The sequence below is a fragment of the Narcine bancroftii genome, chromosome 2, assembly GCF_036971445.1.
Source record: "Narcine bancroftii isolate sNarBan1 chromosome 2, sNarBan1.hap1, whole genome shotgun sequence".
NCBI lineage: Eukaryota > Metazoa > Chordata > Chondrichthyes > Torpediniformes > Narcinidae > Narcine > Narcine bancroftii.
Window position 1 is genome coordinate 240,351,000 of NC_091470.1, and position 24,377 is coordinate 240,375,376.

Genomic DNA, 24,377 nt, shown 5'->3' on the forward strand with positions numbered 1-24,377 from the left:
GATCCGAGAACAGTCTGCTTTGCTGCCCCGGGATAACTATTTTCAGCACCACTGGATATCTTAACATAAATTTATAGCCTTTCTTCCATAGGATCAATTTTGCTGTGTTAAACTCCTTCCTCTTCTTCAGGAGCTCAAAACTTATGTCTGGGTAGAAATTTTTTTTTTTGACCTTTGTATTCCAGTGGCTTTTTGTCTTCTCTCATTGTTTTCATTGCCTTCTCCAATATATTTTCTCTTGTCGTACATCTCAGGAATTTTACTAGAATGGATCTTAGTTTTTGTTGTGGCTGTGGTTTCGGGGCTAATGTTCTGTGTGCCCTTTCTATTTCCATTCCTTCCTGCAATTCTGGCATTCCTAGGACCCTGGGGATCCATACTTTTATAAATTCTTTCATATCTTTGCCTTCTTCATCTTCTTTAAGGCCCACTATCTTTATATTGTTTCTCCTATTATAGTTTTACATTTTATCCAACTTCTGAGCTAACAACTCCTGTGTTTCTTTAACTTTTTTATCAGATTCTTCCAATTTCCTTTTTAAGTCGTCCACTTCCATTTCTACGGCTGTTTCTCGTTCTTCCACCTTGTCTACTCTTTTCCCTATTTCTTTCATTACCATCTCTAATCTACTCATTTTTTCTTCTTTACCTTTTATTCTTCTTTTTATTTCATTAAATTCTCGTGTCTGCCATTCTTTTACTGCTTCCATATATTCTTCAAAAAATTTCCTATCTATGTACAGTCCATTCCCTTTATCTTCTATTTCTCTGTGCAGAGCTTGATGTTCTCCCTCCTCTTCCACTCCAGGACCTGTGTCCTCTATCTCTCTTCCTTGTATCTGTGTCTCTTCTGACTTTCTTGTTGAGCTGTTCATCTCAGTATGCTGGGTTTTTTTTAATTAATGGTGTCTTGATGTTGGCCCTCTTCTTCTGGGCTGGTCATCTGCTGAGTCTCTGATTTCCTTTTTTCATTCTCCTCCCTCTCGTTCCCATTATTTTCTGTATCTTCCCGCTGGGAGCCCTGCTGTCGGGTCTTTCTCAGCTGTTCAAGCTGTGGAGTTCCACTCCACAGCTGGTCCCCCTCCCATCAGTGTTGTCTTTGTTGCAATTCCTCGCACATGCGCGGTTGCACACCTCCGTGAGCCATCCTTGTAGTCCTGCGCTCGGTGGGTCGCGACCCTTTGGGGTTTCCACTGACCTCAGGGAGTGGGCTCCTCTTTCCACGGCAAATCCCTGCTTCTTCGTACAGGTAAGTCCTTCACCTTTCTCTTCCGGTGTCTTTCCTTCTTCTTTTCTTCCTGTTGTTTTTGGCTTTTCTTTCTTTGGAGCTATTTCCTCCACACCTTTATTTTTTATTTGTTGTGGTTTGTGTGTCTGTGGCTTTGCTTTTTCTTTAATTTTTTCCTTCTTTTCTGGAGAGGGCTGGTATTCTCCTGCCGGCCACTACTCCATCACGTGATTCCCAGTTAATTGGGTTGTTGAGGGGTGGCAAGGACTTGCGGAGGGGTGGGGGGGGGGCTGAAGAGTCTGTTTTCTTGCTACGTACTGTAACTATGAATTTAAGCATAAATCTTATTGAAGCATTTTGCACAACTAACACATCCTCACTAAGTATTTACGGCACAGCAGGGCTATTTAATAAGATGTACTAGAGCCACACATCATCTCCTTCCAGCCTTCTAACCCCAGCCCTTGTGAAGGGTCAGTCACTTATCAAGATTGTAAGCATAACACTGCAGCAACAGTTCATCAGTGCGATAATGTAAGCAGCATTTCCCAGGCTTAGAGTCAGTCTCTTACTCATTTAACCTTCTTGGCCAATCTATTGACAGCGTCAATTCTATTTGCCCTGTCTCTTTTCTCCTAAGCCTGATCTCTTTCGCCAAACCTATCAACCCCACCCACACCATAGCCCATACCTCATTAACATTGCCAAGCACTGCCCAAACTTTAGCCAGGTACCTGGTTCCCTGATCGCTGGCGACCACCACTTCCACCTTCTGCTGTCAGGGGCTCAAGTGCTAGCTGTTCCTTCAGTACTATTGGTCCAGGGATCTTGAGGGAATGGTGGAAAGTTGTTCATGGCACCCACTACCCATTTAAGAGGGAGATCAAATGATTCTTTGCAACCTTCCCAAATCCATCATTTATAACGACATCCCATCTATTGAAGACATTTTCATGAGGTGCTGCCTTAAGAAGGAAACCAACCAGAAAGGATCTCCATTATCTTACCATAGTTATGCTCTCTTTTCGATGCCTTAAGAAGGAAACCAACCAGAAAGGATCCCCATTATCTTACCATAGTTATGCTCTCTTTTCGATGCTATCTTTATGCAGAAGTTCAAAAGCCTAAAGTCTAGCATCTTAGGTTCATGAACAATATTTTACTAATTGTTATCAGATTCTTGAACTTCCTCATACTCCCTAATTTCAACACAATTCCAAGACCACCATCAATCTGACTGTACTATTGAAATGGCACTTTTATTTGACCTCTATAACCGTGAATATTTAGCTGCTAATCCTTTTATGTTTAATAATTTTTTCTCATTGTGTGAGAAATTTATACTTGTGTTTATTAGTGTGTTTTATAAATACATGAAGCTGCAGCATAAAAGAATTGCATTGCATCTGTTCATTGTCTTTATGTATCTCGCAGTCAATTCTCATCATCATCAACTGTAGAAGCTGTACCTTTCCACAGCTCATCATCTCAACTACCTCAGTTGGACACGGAGCAAAGCATGTCCCCTGCTGCTGACATCAATTCCCCAACCTCCTCTCATTGCCACTACAACAGCAAGTCTCGTGAGCAGAGGGAAGTGGAACAAAAGCAAGCCCAGAGGAGGCTGGCCATTGCCCTGGCTGTCTGTGTCCTTTTCATGATTGGAGAGGTGGTTGGTGAGTACTAATAACCCATTGGCAGTCGAACATTCTGGCACCTGAGAATGGGAAAGTGTTTTGTTAATCAACTTTTTCCTTCCTTTTATCAAGATGTGCCTTGATGGATATCAGGGGGGTGGAGGGGAGGAAAATTAAAGTTATGTTGCCGGATAATGCTATATATTTTCATGTCCACTCTCCTAATCATGACAGAAGTGAGGTCTGGATCAAATTTTGGTTGCCAACTGATGTCCTGTCAGAGCTTGCAATTGTATGCCAAAAGCTATGAGATGTCACTGAGATTGGGAAGCATCAAGTCACTGAGGAACTTGAAGATTAGAATGAGAATTTTATGAATTAGTTGTTCTTGTGTCGGGATCCAGTCTTGTTGAATCAGTACGGTATTGGGATGTATCGTGAGTTGGGATGTATCGTGAGTTGGGATGTATCGTGAGTTAGGATGTCAGTGGTTGAACTCAGATGAGCATAAAGAAAGATATGAAGCTGTCCAAGAAATTGTTGCTTGATAGATTATGTTATATTGTATATAGATTAAATATGGAGGGTGAAAGATATGAAGCTGTCCAAGAAATTGTTGCTTGATAGATTATGTTATATTTTATATTGTATATAGATATGTTTTAAAAGGAGATAAATTGTAGCAGTGTTTTTTTTAGTGTAGGTCACACACAAACACTTAAAACAGATCTCATTTAAATGCTAGAGCTCTACTCAAGTCAGACAGTTCAGGCTCCGATTGCCTTTGCACAAACTTTGAAGGATGCCTATAAGGACTTCACAAGTAGGTGTTAATTGGACATGTGGAGTAAAGGATTATTGTTTTGGAATGCAACAGATGAATGAACTCAGAAGATTGGGTCCGGAGCCGCAGTCTGACTGAGTGCAGTTGGCTGTTCTAAGAGGGTCATATGGTTTTTTTTCTGAGTGAGAGAGAGAGAGAGAATTCAGTTCTACAGTTCAGCAGCAGCAGCTGGGACTGGAACAGGACAAGCTAGCAAGCTTGTGGAAAAACCCCATTTTGAAGACAGGTTCTGAGTTCTTTGTTTCAGCTTGGTCAAAGCCCTTGTGGTCCATACAAGAGGAGATGGCTGGCTGTATAATGTTTCACTTGAAATAAGGAAAACAAAAAAGTAACTCTGTGGTGACCTGAAAGAAAGAAGTTATCGTTTGGAAAACCCTGATGTGGCAAGTTTCTTCAGCAAGACACTGAAGTGGCTGGTCGGAAAGGAATCAATTGTGGGTGTCCAACAAGCAACAAATCTCTCTGAAAACCAACAAGAACCTTCACGAGCAGTAAACATTTACCTTTCAAGGACCAAAGCCTGGTGAACTTCATAAATGTTAAATTCTGGGCACAGTATATAAGAATTGCCTGCAACCAGTGAACTTGGAGGAGTGAGAAGTGAGATTGGTCTGTGATTCAAATAACTTTTTTTGAACATATACACATTACATACACATGCGCTTAGAATTAGAATGGGTTTAAGTTAATAGTAATAAGTTAAAGTTTGATCCTGTTTTCATGTTTAATGATAATTAAAAGCAACTTTTGTTGAAGTAACCATTTGTCTTGGTAAATTTCTATTGCTGCTGGGTTTTGGGGTCCTCTGGGCTCGTAACAGTTGGAACATTAGAATAGTTAGTTTGCTGCAAAAGAGTGTCTAATAGCATTGGTCTTTGAACTTGTCCAAAATCTTAGTTCAAAATATGTTTTCCCTTCATGGTGCTGAAAGTATGAGTTAATCAGTCTACAACCAAGGTATAGAATTTGAGATTAAAATTGGACATTTCAATTTAAACTTGATGTAGAAATTTCCAGAAACAATAATGATGGATGGACAAATATAGATTGACTTAATAACTTAGAGCCACATTTTGTCTATATTTTGAGTAAGTTCCAGAGAGGATTGATGAGGGAAATGTAATGATGTGGTATACTTGGACTTCCTGAAGTCGCATGATACGACGTCATATAGTAGGCTTGATATCAAGTTCAAAGACCATGGAATGAACAGGCTTATAGCGTTAAGGATAGGGAATTGTTTAAGTAATAAGAAATGATGATTAGTCGTGAGTGTTGTTTCTTGGATTGAAGGGAAAGGCAAAGAAAACTTCTGAATGGTTAAAACTCATGGATTTTTAAAATATTTTGAATTGATGGGTGTTCAGGATATAATTTGCCAATTTGCAGGTGACACAGCACTAATAAACCAAGGAAATATAGATAGAAACATAACATAGAAGATAGGAACAGGAGTAGGTCATTCAACCCTTCGAGCCTGCTCCGCCATTCAACGAGATCATGGCTGATCTTAAAGTTCAGTACCCTGTCCCCGCCTTCTCTCCGTAACCTTTAATACCCTTATACTGAAGAAATATATCTAATTCCCTCTTAAATATATTTAATGAACCTGCCTCTACTGCCCTCTGTGGCAATGAATTCCACAGATTCACCACCCTCTGGGTAAAGAAATTCCTCCTCATCTCGGTCCTAAATGGTTTGCCTATTATCCTCAAACCATGGCCCTGGGTTCTGGATTTTCCCATCATTGGAAACATCCCATCTGCATCCATTCTGTCCAGTCCTGCCAGAATTTTATATGTCTCTATGAGATCCCCTCTCAATCTTCTAAACTCCAGCGACTACAATCCCAATTTGCGCAATCTTTCCTCATAAGTCATTCCTGCCATTCCAGGTATCAGTCTGGTGAATCGCCCCTGCACTCCCTCCATTGCAAGAACATCCTTCCTTAGATAAGGTGACCAAAACTGCACACAATACTCCAGGTGGGGTCTCACCAAGGCCCTGTACAGCTGCAGTAAGGTATCCTTGTTCCTATACTCAAATCCTCTTGATATGAAGGCCAACATACCATTTGCCTTTTTAACCGCCTGCTGTACCTGCATGCTCGCCTTCAGAGACTGGTGTACAAGTACCCCTAGGTCTCTCTGCACTTCCCCATCTCTTAATCTATTGCCATTCAAATAGTAATCTGCTCTCCGGTTTGTATTACCAAAGTGGATAACCTCACATTTATCCACATTGTAGTGCATTTGCCATGTATCTGCCCAGTCCCTCAATTTATCCAAATCACACTGGAGCTTCCTGACCCCCTCTTCCGTGCACACAACCCCTCCTAGCTTAGTGTCATCTGCATATGTGGAGATATTACATCCAATCCCCTCATCCAGATCATTAATGTAAATTGTGAACAGCCGGGGTCCCAGTACAGATCCCTGTGGCACCCCACTGGTCACCGCCTGCCACTCAGAAAACGTGCCATTTATCCCAACTCTCTGTCTTCTACCTGCCAGCCAGTTCTCAATCCACATCGATACTTTGCCCCCAATCCCATGAGCCTTGATTTTGGATAGGCTAATGGAATTAGTATATGGGTGGCAAATGAAATTGAATGCAGGTTAATGTGTTGTGTTACATTTTGGTTGGATGAGGGAAAAGAAATTGTGAAGGGTATGGTTCTAAATGGGTGCCAAGAGATGTAAAGCTAAATGTGCACGGTCTGTTGAAAAAGCCAGAGCAGGTTGTGAAAGTGGTTAAACAGCTTATGGAATTATGGCACCCATTAAAAGAGCTCTTGTAACATAATCACTAGGGATATACAGTGTGCAATATTGTGTTTGAAAGTTGAGGAAAGGTGTGATAGCTAAGGGCGCAGTAGAAATTTAATAGAATTATTCCAAGGTTAAAGAATTTTAGATTTGTGGGAAGTCTGCAGCAGAATTTGAAAACAGGGACTTTAAAACTTCTATTTAATTGAAGAATGTTTTGGTTAGTCAGATGAGTAGCAGGAAAATTCTGGATAGCAGTGAAATGAAGATGGGACCTTGTGACCTGAAGTTGAACATCATTGGATTATTGTTGGAACCTGACATGGTGTTTTCGGATGACGTTCCTTGATGTGATATATGGTAATGTCCATTTCCATTGCTGTGATCTATCTATTCTCCACTTCACTCCTTCAATTTTGACCTTGTGCAAATTAGTTACTGAAATTGCTTCGGCATTGGCAGCTGTATGGCTGTACCTTCACATCTCCATTTGTTTCTTCTCCCTGGGATGACTCCAGAAACTATATAATTTTACCAACCTTTTGGTAATTTCCTTACATGGTTTGGTGCTAAATTTTATTTGAAAATGTCCCTGTTAATCAATTTTCAATATTTCTTGATACTAAATGTTTTAAAATGTAAGTGTTGTAAATGATGAATAAAATAATGACAAACTAATAATAAGTGAGTTACGTGGTGCAGTTACTAGATGGGGATAATTTGTTTCATGAACAAGATTACTTTGTGTGTCAAAACAGCATTATTTTTCTTTCTCCAAGGTGGCTATCTGGCAGGGAGCTTGGCTGTAATGACTGATGCAGCACACCTTCTAGCAGATGTCACCAGCTTCCTGATTAGCTTGTGTTCATTGTGGTTGTCTGCAAGACCAGCCACCAAGAAATTAAATTTTGGATGGTACCGAGCAGGTAGGAATTTCAGGGGTAAATGAAGTTTTCCCTTCACTTCAAGTGAAAGATTAGTCAAACTGAAAAAAAAAACCAATTTCCTTTTTATCATCAACCAAATGTAAATGAAATGCAGTTATATTTCAGCTTGTGGTGTTTCATGACCTAAAACTGCGCAATAAAAATATATTCAGTCTACTTTTTAGCATAACAACTGTCTGTCTAAATATCATTACCAGTTGTTTAATGAAATGGATGATGCATATTTATCTAAGATTATAGAAAGCTGATCTTTGGCTTTTGCCTTTGTTTGGTCATTAGGTGAGGCACTTAGTCAATTTTCATTCTTTAATTTTTAGTTTTAGGTTTGTGCCACCCATTATTTAATGGTGCTGAGGACTGGGTAGTCAGGCTTCTTTATAACTGTGAACAAAATTATTGCTACCCAACAACTAGATTTTCTGTGTCAATGTACAGAAGCCTCACTAATTCAAAAATTAATTCTCACCTATTTTGTTTTTACTAGAAATTCTTGGAGCACTCTTATCAGTGATGATAATTTGGCTTGTAACGGGAATCCTGGTCTACCTCGCTTGTGAAAGACTCATCAGTGCGAATTATGAAATTAATGGATTGATCATGGTTATAACATCTTCCAGTGCAGTGGTAGCAAATATAATGCAAGTTGGCTTTTGAAACTCTTTTGCTATTTATTTCCATGTTCCTTCTTTTTAATAAATCGATCTTTATGGTTTTGTGTATTACTTTCAATTTATGTTGATCAAAGTTGAAATCAAATCTGTTTCTATTCTCCTTCTCACTCCGCCTCCTTCATATGGAAACGAATCTCAGGCAAGGCACCAATGGTGTCAGCCTTAGTATCCCTGTGTTAAAGGAAAGTGGATGCAACCTATTTGAATGCCCCAAAGTACTTAAATTTACACATTTTTTAATGATTAAAAAGTAGCTAATTTTTGCACTGAAGAGCTCCCGCAACAAAAAAAAAGATAGATAATTAGATTGCAGGATAAATACTAGTCAGATCATCAGGAGTGATTCAAAAACTTGTTAAAAAATCCATAAGTTGAAAAAAACAGAAAATGCTAAAAACACTCAGCAGGTCAGACAGCATTGACTTGAAACACAAAGTCAGTTTCTCTCTCCTTAGAGGCTGCCTGAACATTTACGTATTTACAGCATTTGTAGCTTGATCTTATGATGTACCAGGGATAATGCCACTGGTTATTGGAAAAGAGCTCTCACTATGATTTTGACTCTTGATCAAAGATCCATGAAAACTTGCTGAAAATGTCCCATTGTAGTACTAATGCAGAGAAAGTGGAGAATTTGAGTGTCAGATTAGATTATTTGATTTAAATTGTAGGCAAAACTAAAGTTAGATTTTGCCAGAGTAAAGCTATCGTAGGAAGAATGGAAAAGCAGCACAATTGTTGTAGGGCGAGAGTCGAGGAGATTGATATTGAGGAATTTGTATATCCTTGTCCACAAATCACAGCAAAAGTTAATATGCAGATACGCAATGCAAGTACACAGACAAAATTATAGACTCACCTTTATTGGAAAGGCATTGCTGAATAAGAGGCTGTGTAATTAAATAGGGCCTTGGTGAGGCCAGATCCGAAGCACTGTGTGCAAATCTGAGCTCAGACATTGCTTAAAGCAAATTTTGACCCTTGTTAAAAGGTGTTAAAACCTTGTTACGGGTTACTCTGATGTTGTCTATAAAAGTTCTAAAGTTTGCTAAGAAGCTTTAGAATTTTCTACCTCATAGAATTCCATATGTACCATCACTGGGGGTGTTCAAGACTGAGACTGACAAATTATTGGGTTAGAAATAAATTGCAGGATGTGGAAGAGGAATGGGAAAGCATGAAACAAGTTGAAGAAACCATATGGCCTGGTCTGTTTTAATATTGTGAATTCATTTTTTCCAGAATGTGTTTGATACTTCATCAACACGGCCATGGTCACAGCCACAGTGCAACCTACTTTCAACATTCGCAGGAAATTCACCACAGTCATCAGCCAAACGCCAGCATTCGAGCAGCTTTCATTCATGTTGTAGGAGATTTCTTGCAAAGCATCAGTGTGTTAATCAGTGCTCTTGTCATTCTCTTCAAGGTTAGTTACCACATTATATTTTTTGAATACTTCTGAGTGAATAAAAGTTCTTGATTTTATTAAATGTTGCTGTTTTTTATAAGATAAATTATGTGTGCCATGCTGATTCAGCTTGAAGATGGCTGAATGTGAGACTTTAAAAAAATGCCTCTTTCCAAACTCTATGTTCATAACCGTGCTAGAAGAGGGAATGATTTATTTCTACCACTTCAAAGTTGTGCATGACCATCTGAAAATCAAAATTGATAAATATGTTTAGAACACAGCAAATAATAAACTGCTGGAGAATGTCAGTCAGGCAGCATCCATTGGCATAAATCAACAGTCAATAGGCTTTTTTTATAGTAAAAAAAAGTGAATGTAAAGGTGGATATTCTCCATATTTACATCGCTTCACTTACCTTCATAAAAGCTCAGAGGGCAGATTCATCAGGTGAACTCCAGTCCATCTAGACGGTACACTCAGAGGTTAAGTCACTCTATCTCCTACATAAAAGAATAGCCACTGAAAGTGGCTCCAAACAGGAAAGTAAGGTGATTGACGTCGCGCTGACAGCCCTGTTGCCTTGCTGCTCTATCACAGAGCGGCCAGTGGAGCTGTAAGGCTCTGCTCACTCACTCCTCCCCGTTCCTTATTCTGTCCACTTCCTCACACCGCTCCCCCACCCGCTCCCTCACACTGGCCACTCCTGACAGGACTGTCAGGGAGTGAGGTGGTGGGGCTGTCAGGGAGCAAAGCAGGGGGGCTGTCAGGCAACGGAGTGGGAAGCTGTTGCAGGGAAGCCACTGCTGTGCTACACATCCCGCTCCTTTTGCCCTGAGAAGCTGGCGCACTGCCCTGGGCTACATAAAAGGACTGCACTATTCACCTTTTCTGTCCTCTCCATAAAAGGTAAATTCACATTTTTTTAACAAACGTGAACAGGTAATAACTTGGCTTTTGTGCATAGAAACCCCTAATGTTTCCACTTGGGATTCTTTCATGAGATTGAAGTGGGAAGGGGAGACATCAACTCTTTTGAAGCTGGGGATCCCTCAGAGGTGATAAGATATTGAACAGAAGGGGAAGGTAGAGAGACATGTGGAGGAAGGGACCACTGGGAGAGGGAGGATTAGAGAGAAAAAGAAAGAAACAGTAAAACCATATGGAGGTGGGAGTTACTGAAAATTAGAAAAATCAAACTTAAAGTACCATTGGATTTTAAGTTATCATGAGGAATATGATTTGTTGTTCCTTGATTGTTGGACACAGGCCATCACTTAGATCCATTTATATCAACCAGTTCCATAACTGAGTCAACACTTTGTTCTTTTCTGGCTCCAGGCATGTCCACAAGACCCCACAGCATCCTCCAAACCTGGAACAAGTAACAGTGGTAGACTAGACCGAACTTCCTAGTTTTAGATTCATTATTTTATTAGATGTAGCCTCATTAAGGTTCTTGTTGACTAACAACAATAGAAGCTGGATTTTTTTTCAAAATTTAGTGCAAACCATCATTTTTTTCTCATGATTCACTTGCACTCATTCACTGATTCACTCGCTCATTTAACTCAGGCAGCACTGATTTATTTGTTTTTATATGCACCACAGTTAGGCATGATTCCCATAATTTCACTGTATTTGTTGTGCTTCAGCTAATAACACTCATCCATCATTCAAACATATTTTCTCCTATTAAATTTGTAGGCACATCCAGACATATGCTTGCATAGTGGAGTGGTCTAGAATTCGCAGTCTATAGGTAGATTAGACGACTGGTCCCCCCACTCTTGGCTCCGCCCCCGTCGGTCCCGATATAAACCCTATTTTCCTGCCTTACATCCAATTTACCTGAAGACCATTGTAGATACCGGTCGTTTATTGTAAGCTTTAAAAAAAAGCCTGTTTGTGCTCCACACAAGTCTCTGAGTACTATCAATCCCATTACACATCGGCCCCATGCACCCCAACACTAGCATGTCTTAATGCAGAGGTTTTAGCTATTCAGTTCATAGTAGGTGATGTACAAAGCACAGTGACCATCTGATACAAATCGCCCTTAAATACAAATTGCAGCACACGAAAGTACTGGAAAAACTCAACAGATCACATAGCATCTACAGGAATTAAAAGGCAATCATTATTTTGCACCTGAATCCTTTGTCAGGAATGAGGAAAAACAAGTAGAGTGCCATTTTTTTTGACAGTTCCACAGAGTCCCTCAGGCTCACATCTAAAATATTGATCACATTATACCTGCTTTTCACCTTCCCAACCTTCGCTCTATATTGTCTCTGCAGATATTCACACCATATTTTAGATATTTTTTTTGTTTGTCATCAGCACATTGTGATCTCACACCTTAAATGAATACAAATTGCAAATATAGATCAAACATGTCTTCATAAGGAATGGAAGAAAACAAGGAGAGAAAAATACATACACATTGAGCCCTTTGATGCTTTATTGAAAACCAATGAGGGAAGTCTTAGCATGGGTTGAGGATCCATGGATCTTTTGCGGTTGCGTACTTACCTACGTTGGGAGCAGTGCTGTTCGCCGCTGATAATGTATCTAGGGTGATGTGCGGGGGAAATAGCTGCACACATGCGCGGGTTGGAACAAGATGCTGTGTACACTGTGATGGATCTTGGATGCAGGGGGAGGAGATTGAGAGTGTCGAGATCACCTGTGTGGAAGAAAGACAAATGTAAAGGTCAGAGGGGTTTGGCTGGGTGGTGTTTTGTGGGATGAAGAATTCATTGTTGTGGCTGAGAAGAAGAAAGAGAATCAACTCCATTTTGAACTGAAGAACGAGTGAGTATATTCTTTAAATTGTCTGGATACCGGGTAAATTATAGCTGCCAAAGATCTAATGAGAGGGAATACGATTGTGAAGCATACAGCTTAAAAGAAAATGATGATGATTAATGATACACTTCACAGAGACTTCTAGAAATCATCTCAAATTAACAGTTTGCTTGTCTTTTCCAGCCTGAATACAAAATAGTTGATCCTATCTGCACATTTATTTTCTCTGTGTTAGTGTTGGGAACAACTATCAGCGTTCTGCGGGATATTTTGTTGGTGTTGATGGAAGGTAATTCTTAGTTTTTATTTTGGACCAATTGGCATTTCAGTTATAGTCAGAAATGAAAAGCATGTTTTAAGATGTTATCAAATATTTAACTATTGTCTTAAAGAAAATCTCATGGAACTTTTTGTAAGGATTAAGATGGAAACTAGATTTTTAAGTAATTTGTCTGAGGAATTCATTCAAACAAACTCTATAAATGCAAATAAGATGGAAAACCAGGAATCACAATGGAGTCTCTTTGTCTGCCTTACAGCAGGCAGAAGGCAATTCTGTGTAATATTACATGTTCTGCACTATTATGTGACAATAAAGGAATCTTGAATCTTGAAGGCAGATGGACAGGATTTGAACCTACTGCTTATTTTCTAAATTTACCAAATTTTATTTTGTGGTTTTGGTTTACAAACTGTTGTTTCAAGCAAACAAATTCCTTGTTGACTTGAAGATATGACACAAAATCACAGATACATTATTTAATGTTTTGTTGATTCACTCCTTGATAAAATGATTTTGCATTTATCCTCACTCATTGGAAGTAAAGGAAGATCAAATGCCACATGTAGTAATGTGGTGGGAAATAACTTTTGATTTAGTGAAGACAGCAAACTAATGTTATTGGATTTGCTACCACTTCCAGTTCACTGACTCCAATGTGGTGGGAAATTGGTTGGAATGTATAATTACAGATCTTTTATGAAAAATGGGATATGAATTATAACAGGAATATTAAACTTTAACATTTCATTTCAGCTATCACACTGCTCGTTTTAAGTTTATTTTGACCAATTCACAAGATCACAAGATAAAGGAACAGAAGTAGGACATTCAGCTCATCGAGTTTGCTCTGCCTCTCTACCATGAGCTAAACCATTCTCACATCTAGTTCCAATTTCTGGCGTTTTCCCCATATCCCTTGATACCCTGACTAATTAGATACCTATCAATCTCATCCTGAAACTTCCCCAATGATTGGGCCTCCACAGCTCCACGACCCTCTGGCTAAAGAAATTTCTTCTCATCTCTGTTTTAAATGGTACCCTCTAATTCTAACACTGTGGCTTCTTGTCCTGGACTCACCCACCAAGGGAAACATCTTACTCACATCTACTCTGTCCAATCTTTTCAGCATTCAAAAGGTTTCTATGAGATCCCCTCTCATTCTTCTGTGCTTCAATGAGTATAATCCAAGAGCCGATAAACGTTTCTCATATGTTAGCCCTTGCATTCCAGGAATCATTGAAAATGATGCTGGAGAAATTATAATGGGTAACAAAGAGATGGTAGAGGAACTAAATGAGTATTTTGCATCAGTCTTCACTGTGGAAGACATAAGCAATATACCTGATAGTCAGAGATCTCAGGGAATAGAATTAAATGCAGTCAAGATTACTAGAGAGAAAGTGCTTGGTAAGCTAAATGGACTAAAGATAGATAAGTCTCTTGGACCAGATGAGGTACATCAATGGGTTCTGAAGAAGGTGGCTTTAGAGATTGTGGAGACAATGGAAATGATTTTCCAAGAATCAATAGACTCTGGTATGGGTCCGGAGGACTGGAAGGTTGCAAATGTAGTTCCGCTGTTTAAGAAAGGAGGTAGGCAGAGAAAGGAAAATTACAGGCCTATTAGCCTGACATCGGTAGTTCGAAAGTTATTGGAGTAGATCCTCAAAGACGTGGTTATGAAATACCTCGAGGTGCATGACATGATAAGTTCAGCATGGTTTCATGAAGGGAAGATCCTGCCTGACCAACCTATTGAAATTTTTTGAGGAAATCTCAAGTAGCGTGGATAAGGGAGACCCTGTGGATGTTGTGTATTTGGATTTTCAAAAGGCCTTCGATAAGGTGCTGCATAAGAAGCTGCTTAATGAGAGCCCATGGAATTACAGGAAAGATATTAGATTGGATGAAGCATTGGTTAATAGGCAGAAAGCAAAAGGTGGGAATAAAGGGATCCTGTTCTGGTTGGTTGCTGGTTACAAGTGGTGATCTGCAGGGATCGGTGTTGGGGCTGATTCTTTTTACAGGGTATATCCATGATTTAGATTATGGATTAAATGGTTTTGTGACTAAGTTTTCAGATGACACCAAGATAGGTGGTGGAGTAGGAAGAGTTGGAAATCAAAAGGTTACAGAGAGACTTGGACAGTTTCGGAGAGTGGGCAAAGAAATTGCAGAGGAGATAGAACACTGAGAAATGTACAGTTGTATATTTTGGAAGAAGAAATAAACAGGCAGATTATTATTTGGATGGGGAGAAAATTCAAAATTCTTATGGGTCCTCGTGTAGGATAACCTAAAGGTTGACCACCAGGTTGGATCAGCAGTAAACAAAGCGAATTCTATGTTGGTAATTATTTCAAGAGCAATAGTGTATAAGAGTAAAGAGGTGTTGATGAGGCTCTATGGGGGACTGGAGAGATCTCATTTGGAGTACTGTTGGCAGCTTTGGGCCCCTTATCTTAGAAGGGATGTACTAATGTTGGAGACAGTTCAGAGAAAATTTATGAGGATGATTCCTGGAATCCAAGGGCTAACAAAACAATAATATTTTTTAAAGAAGAATGCATGCAAATAGACATATCAATTAGTTCTAAACACAGTTTATTTGCAGAAGCATGTGGTAATATGAAGCCCTACCTGTAGTGACTTCGTTCTAATAAAATATAGTCGCTTGGAGGTTAAGTTAGGGATTTGTCTGCGATGCATATCTGGAATAAATCAGTAACAAAGCCCAGATGAATTTTCTCAATCTATATAAATAAACACAAAAGGGAGTAATCTTAACAAGTAACTTTCCGTTCTAATATCCCTGTAACATTCTATTTAATGGTCCATATAAAGTAACTTGTAACTTAACGTAGCGTAGATGTTGACGGAAATTATTGCCAAGAAAACAAAAAAGCCATGAAGATAGAAGTCATTCAGCTCATCCTAGCATAGAAGCCAACATAAATGAAAATAAAGAAAATGCATTGGTTGGAAATCTAAAAGAAAAGTGGAAAACATTCAATCAGATAGCAACTGCGGAAAGTGAAACAAAATTAATTTTTCAGGTTGAAGACCTTTTGCCAGATATTCTGAAGAAGGATCTTCGACCTAAAACGCTAACTCTGTATCTCTCTGCACAGATGCTCAGTATTTCCAGCTATTTCTAGTTTTATTATGGTCAGCTACAGTGTCTTCTAACATATTTGCCACATCTTGTAAAGATACTGCGTTTTGAAATGGTGATGTTTTATCAAAGTGTATTTGCTGTTGGACAGGCCCATCTCTTACAGTTGAGAGAACAAATAAAGTTGGGGATTGGATGAGCGTGTCAAGTTTATTGTCATCTGATTGCACAAGTACAACCTGACAAAACAGCCTTCTCTGGTCATCGGCGCAAAACATGCAGACATAACAGACACACAGACAATCAGTACATATGCAGGACAATTATTTCATCTATACAAATAAATAAATATTATTTCATGAATATGAGAGTCTCGGTTGGTTAGAGTGAGCAGTTCCTTTGGCCTTCCTCACTGCCTGTGGGATGAAGCTGTTTCTCAGGTAGAAGGGGTCCTCAATGATTTTGTGCGCCCTCTTCAGAAAACAATCCAGTAGATCACATTGATGGTGGTGGGGGGGAGACTTTGTCACTCTTATGGTCCTGTGTATTTGTTTCTTCTATCAGTGATACTTGCCTTTGCTGCAGATCACCCATAACAAACCCATGAACCACCAGTGGTTTGCAGACCACACATTGAGAAATACTGTTTTAAACGAAGTAGATTTTCATCTTTAAAAGTCCCAATGGAAATACCCAATCAATTCTGTCCAGTGTATGTTTACATGACAAATATGTATCTATCTTTAAAAGATTGCCATACATGTATGTGTATTATATAGTTTAATGTGATATAATGTGAAATCAGGTCAATAATAGCATTTTAATAGCATTTCTGTTGCTTTTATGAAGGTGTACCAATTGGACTCAATTATAATGCTGTGAAAGAAAAAATCCTGGCAGTTAATGGAGTGAAAGCAATGCATAGCCTTCACCTTTGGGCTCTGAGCATGAACCAGATTGTTCTTTCAGTTCATGTTATCACTGGTCAGTATGATATGTTTTAACTTGACCCCATTCACTTCACAAGACCTGCAATAATTTCAGTTACACGCACTTTCTTGTAGACAAATCTGTTGCAAATAAGGCTTTGATAGAGGGCCGCTGACTCGAAACATTGACCATTTCTATGCATGTATGGTGTATAACCTCAGCAATTCCTTATGAGCTTGAAATTTTCTGATTGAGAGTTTTGGCTTGTTTACGTTGCAGAATTACATTTTTCATCAGTAAAAGATGTTGCACATGAATTAGGTAAAAGGTTTCCATTCAGCTTTGATGATCCCTGAGTGTAGAAATCTTGACAATGACCCCACCTAAAACTCCAGTAAGTATCTGTTGAAATAGTCCGTCACTCTTTACCTGCATGACATGGTACACTGGTCTATGATTCAACAAAGTACATCATCAAGGTAAATAACTTAAAAACAGTTTTGATGGAAATGTCCAGCAAACTCTTTGATGTCATCAGTCCAGCTCTTTAAAAATAACTCTTTAAAAAAATAATTCGTGCAATGGGCATGTCAGTTAAAACATAGAGCCCATTCCCAATTCCATTGGCCTCAGTGATCAATGGGTCATTTCAGAGTGGAGTTAACAAACCAATCACAAGATCATGGGTCAAAAATCACATTTAGTTCAGACCAGGTAAAAACCATTGAATTCTTATCTGAGGGTTAGTAAGTTACCTGTGCTTTTATAATACTAATGATTTTAAGATTAGCATTGCTGGCACTAGCATTTACTCCCCAGATTTCTCTGATAAACTAAATTTAAATTCTCCAGGTTCTGCTTTGGGATTTGAATTTGTCTTGGGATTATTAGTAATATATTCTAACAAAACCTTGGCTCTGTCTGCCACAATATTGTGGATCTCCCGGTGGTCACCCATTTTAGTTCCCCATCCCATTCCTTTGCTGACATGTCTGTCCATGGTCTCATGCATTGCCAGATTGAGACCACCTGCAAATTGGAGGAACAACTCATCTTCCATCTGGGTACCCTTCAACCTGATGGCATTAACATCAACTTCTCCAATTTCTGTTAAATCCTCCACCCCTTCTTCTTCCCTTGACGCCTTTGCCCCCAGCTCTGTCTCCTGCCCCCTTCTCTTCCCCTTTCCCTCTGTCTCCTTTTACAGATTCAAAATCAATTCTCACCTCTCCTCTTATCATATCCAATTAACACCTTTTGGACTCTTCTCCCTTCCAGTCTTCAATCTTTATTTTGATGCCTTCCTGCTCTTTGGTTCTTCCTTGAAGAAGGGTTCAAGCCTGAAACATCAATAATACATCTTTACCTCCAATGGATGCTGCAAGACTGGCTGCAAGTCCAGCATTTCTGTATGTTTTTATTATTAACAAAGCCATATCACACAGACAGGTGCAAAAGAGAGTTGGCGCCTCCATATCAGACAGTGAGGCCACCATCCAGAATGCTCTCCATGGTACACCTGTAGAAGTTTACAAGAGTCTTCAGTGACATACCGAATCTCCTCAAGCATTTCACAAAGTGTAGCTGCTGGCGAGCCTTCTTTGTGATTGCATCAACTTGGAGGCTCCAGGACAGATCCTTGGAGATGTTAACACCAAGGAATTTGAAGTTCTTCCACATTTTCTAATCTTTTCCCTATTTCTGTTATGATCGGTTCTATTCTACTCACTTTTTCTTCTGTACTTTTCATTTTTCTTTTCATTTCACTAAATTCTAATGTCAACCATTCTTTTAATGCTTTAATTTGTTCTTGAAAATGTTTTAAAATCTATGTACTGTCCATCTATTTTACCTTCTATTCCTCTGTGCAGAGCTTGGTGTTCTTCTTCTTCTGTGACTGCTCTTGGGTTTGTGTCTTCTACTTCTCTTCCTTGTATCTGTGTCTCTTCTGACTTTCTTGTTGAGGTGCTTGCCTCAGTTTGTTGGGTGTTTTTTTTTTTCATGGCTTCTTGTTGTTGGTCTTCTTCTGAGCTAGTTATCTGTTGGGCTTCCTGTTGCTGTTTTACTTTCTTATCACTCCCTTTCCCGTTGCTTTCCTCTTCTTCCAGCTGAGAGCCCTGCTGATGGGCATCTCTTAGCTGGTTGTGCTGTGTAAGTTCACTCCACAGCTGGGCCCCCCTCCCGTCGGTGTTCTCCATTTCCTTGTTGTGTGCAGTTGTGCACCTGTTTGGCTCAGTGAGCCATTTTTGCAGTCCCGCGGTTGGGAGGTCGCGACCCTGCAGGGTCTCCACTAACCTTGGTGAGTGGGCTCCTCTGTCCACGGCGGGTCCCTGCCTCTTCATGCAGGTAAGGCCTTCTCCTTTCTCTTCCGGCATCTTTCCTTCATTTTACCCCGTTATTTTTGGATTTTCCTTCTTAGGTGCCATTTTCTTTCCTTTCTCCACACCTTTATCTTTTATTTGTTGTGTTTTGTGTTTCTTGAGCTTTGTGTTTTCTTCACTTTATTTCTTCTTTTCTGGAGAGGGCTGGTATTCTCCAACCGGCCACGACTCCATCACGTGACTCCTCCCTGGAATTTGAAGTTCTTGACCCTCGATGAAGACTGGGTCATGTTCCTCTGACTCCCCTGGTCTATAATCATCTCCTTGGTTTTGCTAATGTTGAATGCAAGGTTGTTAATGTGACACCATTCAATGAACTGATCGATCTCCCTCCTGTACCCTTCCTCATTGCTGTTTGTTGTTCTGCTGACAACTGTGATGTCATCGGAAAACTTGTAGATAGCATTGGAATTGTGTCTGGCCACACAGTTGTGGGTGAACAATGAGTAGAGCAATGGGCTAAGCACTCATCCTTGGGGTGCACCTGTGTTGATAATCAGTGAGGAGGAGATGTTGCTTCCAATTCGTACTGTCTGTGACTTCCGATGAGGAAGTTGAGGATCTAGTTGCAGAGGGGGCTACAGAGGCCCAGTGTTTGTAGCTTCTTGACCAGCACTGAGGGAATAATGGTATTGAAGGCTGATCTGTAGTCGATGAAGAGCAGCCCTATGAAAGAGTTGCTGTTTTCGAGGTGATCCAGAGTTGAGTGGTGAGCCAGTGATATTGCATCGGCTGTGGAGTGATTGTGACGATAGGCAAATTGCAGTGGGTCCAAACCTCTGCCTAGGTACGTGTTAATTTTGGCCATGACCAGCCTCTCACAGCATTTCATCACAGTAGAAGTTAGTGGTACTGGGCAGTTAGTTGTTGAGGTTGCCCAAGCTTCTCTTCTTGGGTACCGAGATGATTGATGTCCTTTTAAAGCTGGTGGGAACCTCTGACAGCCACAATAAGAGGTTGAAAATGTCCATGAACACTCTGGCTAATTGGTTGGCTCAGGTTTTCAGTACACTGCCAGGTATGCCTTCGGCCTGACACCTTGCAAAAGTTCACCCTCTTGAATGATGTTCTAACATCACCCTCAGATAGAGATATCACAGGGTCCTCAGCTTTTGCAGCGATTCTAGTAGGCACTGTTTGATTTTTCTTCTTAAAACGGGTATAGAAGGTGTTTAGCTCATCGGGTAATTAAGCATCACAGCCATCTATAGTATTCACCCTCGCTTTATAGGCTGTAATGTCCTGCAATCCCTGCCATAGCTGGCATGTATCTGTCTATTTCTCTAGCTTCCTACAGAATTGCCACTTTGCCTTAGAAACATGAAATACTGGATGAAATTGGCCTATCAAGCAATGTATCTGGAAGGAGACTGTTCAGCAGGGACTGTTCCTCAGAACTATTTTGTTTTTGTATTAAAAATAGTACATGGATCTGTCACTTTGAAGAATGATGAGTGCACTGCCTTAGAGTTAATTATTCAGCCAACATGCCATGTATAGGCAAATAATTAATGCATCGATGGTACATATTTAAAACTAATGACCTTTCCTGTTATCCTCAGTTGATACAGTGGATGCTCAACAAGTTCTTCAGGAAATTACACTGATGGCTTACAACACGTTTAACATTCACTCTGCCACAATTCAAGTGGAGCAACATTTGGATCAAGACCCAGATTGTGTATATTGTCATGAACCTAAAGATTAAAAATGTATTAAGTGACAGTTCCTTTTTCGTTAGCTTATCCTTGTTTAGTAAAGCCAGTTGCATTGATATTCAGTGCATTCAATGTCAGTTAACTAAACTCAGCAAAGTCTAATAAAAGGTTTGTGATGGTTATGTTGTCTATATAATTAAAGGTAAAGCAAATAATATGTTGTATATTAAATCTATCCATTTGAAGGGAAAAAAATGCTTGTATCATTTTCCATTAGCAACTTATGTATTCTATGTTGGCTGAAATTTGTATCAGTAAAGAAGCTATGCAAGTGATTAAAAAAAAGCCACATGCAAAGTTACAGTTTCAACCAATTACCCTGAGTGTTATTTTACTGAGTGCTTTCCATTACCTTTTTATTTCTGACATAAATGAATGTGCTATAAAATTTGACTCAAGTTTTACAAACATATAGATGAGGGCAGTGTGGTGATGTAGTTTATATGGAGTTTAGTAAGGAAGGTTAGAACCCATGCAATCCAAGGCAAATTGGATTCAAATTGGCTCAGTACTAGGTGACAGAAGAAGATGATAGGGTGGTGGGGGGGGGGGGAGTTTGTAATTAATTTTATGATTTGAAGTCTGTATCCAGTGGTGTACCAAAGGAAACCTAATGAGAGCCTGATTGTTTATTTACAGACATTAATAACTTAAACGTTAATGTAGGGGGTGTGATCAGTAATTTTGCATATTATCCAAAAGATGGTGTTGCTGTGGACATTGAAAGCATAGTGTTGTAATGCGCGTTGAAAGAACCAAAGACGTTGATCCAAACCAAGGTTTTTATTAACTAAAAGACTGGAGCATATCACAAGTAGGTCGACCAGTCCAGAATGACCTGGTCTGGCGAGGAGCAATCCTTTAAGACCTGCCAATAGGAGTGGCTACACTCTCAGCCAATCACAGTCATCCTACACTACTATCTGTACATATGTACATATACACATTGGTGACAGAATCTGTACTATCACAAGTGTCAACTACAAAAAATCATTAAACACCTAGTAAGTTGAGTAGAGCAATGGCAGATGGTATTTAAAGCTGATGTGCAAAGTGATCTGAAAAGGTATGTGGTTGCTAGCAGCAAAGTTTACAGGGAGTCGAAAGAATGTTCCCTTCAGAATGCTGGACGTGGCAGAGCAGGGAAGATGTGGTGACATCCAGTTGAAGGTGATGAAGATTCAACAAAATCAATGTCTGTACCTTGGTACATGACAATAAATTTAAACTTCTTCTATGAAGTTGTACTATAAACTTCCTGGTCTTATATTACATGCCCCAACTAGCAAACCTGTATGCCTTCTTGACCACCTTGTCTATCTGTACAGCCCACCTTGGACTTGTACACCAAAGTCCCTTTGTTCTCCAGAACCATTCCATTTACCATGTATGTACTACCCATACGGGTTTTCCCTCAGTGCACCACCACTTACCAATCATGATTAAATTCTATCTGCCATGGATCTGGTCATCTTAACAAATGACTAACAATACTGGACAACAAATTTTTTAAAACAATTTACTTCCTGAAAAGATATTGGAGATTTTGGTAGACAACTTTAAGCTAAACACAATGATAATTTCAGATTTTCTGTACAACATAGGAAGTTGGAGAAACATTAAATTAACTTTTATTGTGTTTAGCGTGTTTAATCGCATAATGATGCTGACACATAGCGTTAGTTCAACTGACCTAAAATATTTTTATGCTGATTTTCATTTGTACTCATCATCTAAGGCCTCACGTGTTAGTGACCAACAATAGTCTGCCAGCATTGATGGATTCCAGTTGCCCTTATACAGCTTTTCCAAGGTCGCAATGTAACAGAATGTTTTGTAGCTGTTGCGACATTGACAAGACATTTTGCTGTATTGAATCTTCCTGAAGACAATAAATGCCTTAACATGCATTCAATCTATAATTAATGTAATGCACAACATCTGTATAGGTAAGCTGCTTTCATAGCCTGTCTACATCTATCCTGACGAAGCATGTCCAGGCTTAGCACCTGCACTGACCAAACCAGCTTGCTTTGTGGGCAGTGTACTAGTACACTTAAAATATAACAGGAAATCACAGAAATAGGTTATACCTGTATCTCAAACTAAAAGTGCATAAAAGGAACATTTTAAGGTGATTTTCATGATCAGTAGCCTAAAATCCATAAAATACACGCAAAACTGCTCAGAAAGCAAATCTTCATGGTCCAGTGTATCTGCAAACTTACTAATCGTGCCTCCTACATTCATGTGCAAAGCAGGAATGTATTTACCAACTGCAAGGCTCCAGCACTGATCCCTGTGGTATACTACTGGTCAGAAGATTCCAATCACAATATCAACCCACCCCCATCACGCTCCATGGTTCCGTCATCAAGATAATTTTGACTCCAATTTGCCAAATTGTCATTTTGCCTAATTAAGGAAATAATAATACATCAGAAGCTATTAGTGAAATTTATTTCTCTCAATGCACTCTTTGTTGGTTTTGTTGATTACTAATGTTAATATATGCTTTTATTAAGTTTGCAGAATACGAGTTATTCTTTATTACTGGACTTGCAATATAATAGTGTCCAAAGCAGAATAAGTAAGGTCGTATAATTACTGTTCATTGTTGGATGAATGGGATCCCTCTCCTTCATTTGCTTTTGGTATATCACTTTTTGCGCCACAGCAATAACAGGGCTCAGATAAAGTTCCCAATTTGCATTTCAGGGAAATTCCCACATGCTTCGATCTTATTAATTCGTGTTGAGAGTGCACGTACTTGACCTGCAGAGTAACAGACAGAAGTAAAAAATCTGAAGTGAAAGCAGCAGGTTATTTAATTTAATTATCCTAAAGATAATGGTTAAAATTTTCTGACCCAAAGATGGCCATGAGCTGCTAGTTTAACTGGAAAACAGGAAGCCCAGGCATTCAATTGAATTACAGATGAACTACAGCATTCTCTGATTGTTCTTTTTAACTTTTTATTCTATTTAGAGATACAGCATGGCAACAGGCCAGCCTACCCCATGACAGCCAACTCACACCCACTGGCCAAATAACCCATTAACCCAGTCTATCTTTGGAATGTGGGAGGAAACTGGAGCACTTGGAGGAAACCCACAAGAATGGGCAACAAAATGTTACGAGCCCAGAGGACGCCAAAACCCAGCAGCAATAGATATTCACTAAGACAAATCATTACTTAAACAAAAGTTGCTTTTAATTATCTTTAAACATGAAAACAGGCTCACGCTTTAACTTAACTAACCTAACTTAACCCCCTTCTAATTCTAAGGGCACGTGTATGTAATGTGTGTGTAAGTTCATAAAAGTTCTTTGGTTCACAGTCCAATCTCACTTCTCATTCCTCCAAGTTCACTGGTTGCAGGCAATTCTTCTACTGTGCACAGAATTTAACATTTATGACGTTCACCAGGCTTTGCTGCTTGAAAGGTAAATGGTTACCGCTCAGGAAGGTTCTTGTCGGTTTTCAGAGAGAGATTTGTTGTTTGCCGGACACCCACAACTGATTCCTTATAATCAGCCACTTCAGTGTCTTGCCAAAGAAACTTGCCCCATCAGGGTTTTCCAGATGAAAACCTCTTTTTGTTTTCCTTATTTCAAGTGAAACATTA

General features: G+C 39.5%; 1 protein-coding gene across 1 annotated transcript in view; it reads left to right on the forward strand.

The window, feature by feature from the left end:
• The window catches only part of LOC138752643 (proton-coupled zinc antiporter SLC30A8-like), a 60,860-nt gene extending 39,831 nt beyond the window's left edge, over nucleotides 1-21,029 (forward strand). Inside the window, exons 2-8 of the mRNA XM_069915392.1 lie at nucleotides 2,663-2,904; nucleotides 7,257-7,403; nucleotides 7,909-8,062; nucleotides 9,338-9,524; nucleotides 12,502-12,607; nucleotides 16,569-16,703; nucleotides 20,593-21,029. Of these exons, the coding sequence (XP_069771493.1) occupies nucleotides 2,663-2,904; nucleotides 7,257-7,403; nucleotides 7,909-8,062; nucleotides 9,338-9,524; nucleotides 12,502-12,607; nucleotides 16,569-16,703; nucleotides 20,593-20,738 (1,117 nt within the window). The 3' untranslated portion in view covers nucleotides 20,739-21,029. The remainder of the gene's footprint in view (nucleotides 1-2,662; nucleotides 2,905-7,256; nucleotides 7,404-7,908; nucleotides 8,063-9,337; nucleotides 9,525-12,501; nucleotides 12,608-16,568; nucleotides 16,704-20,592) is intronic.
• The last annotated feature ends 3,348 nt before the right edge of the window (nucleotides 21,030-24,377 follow it).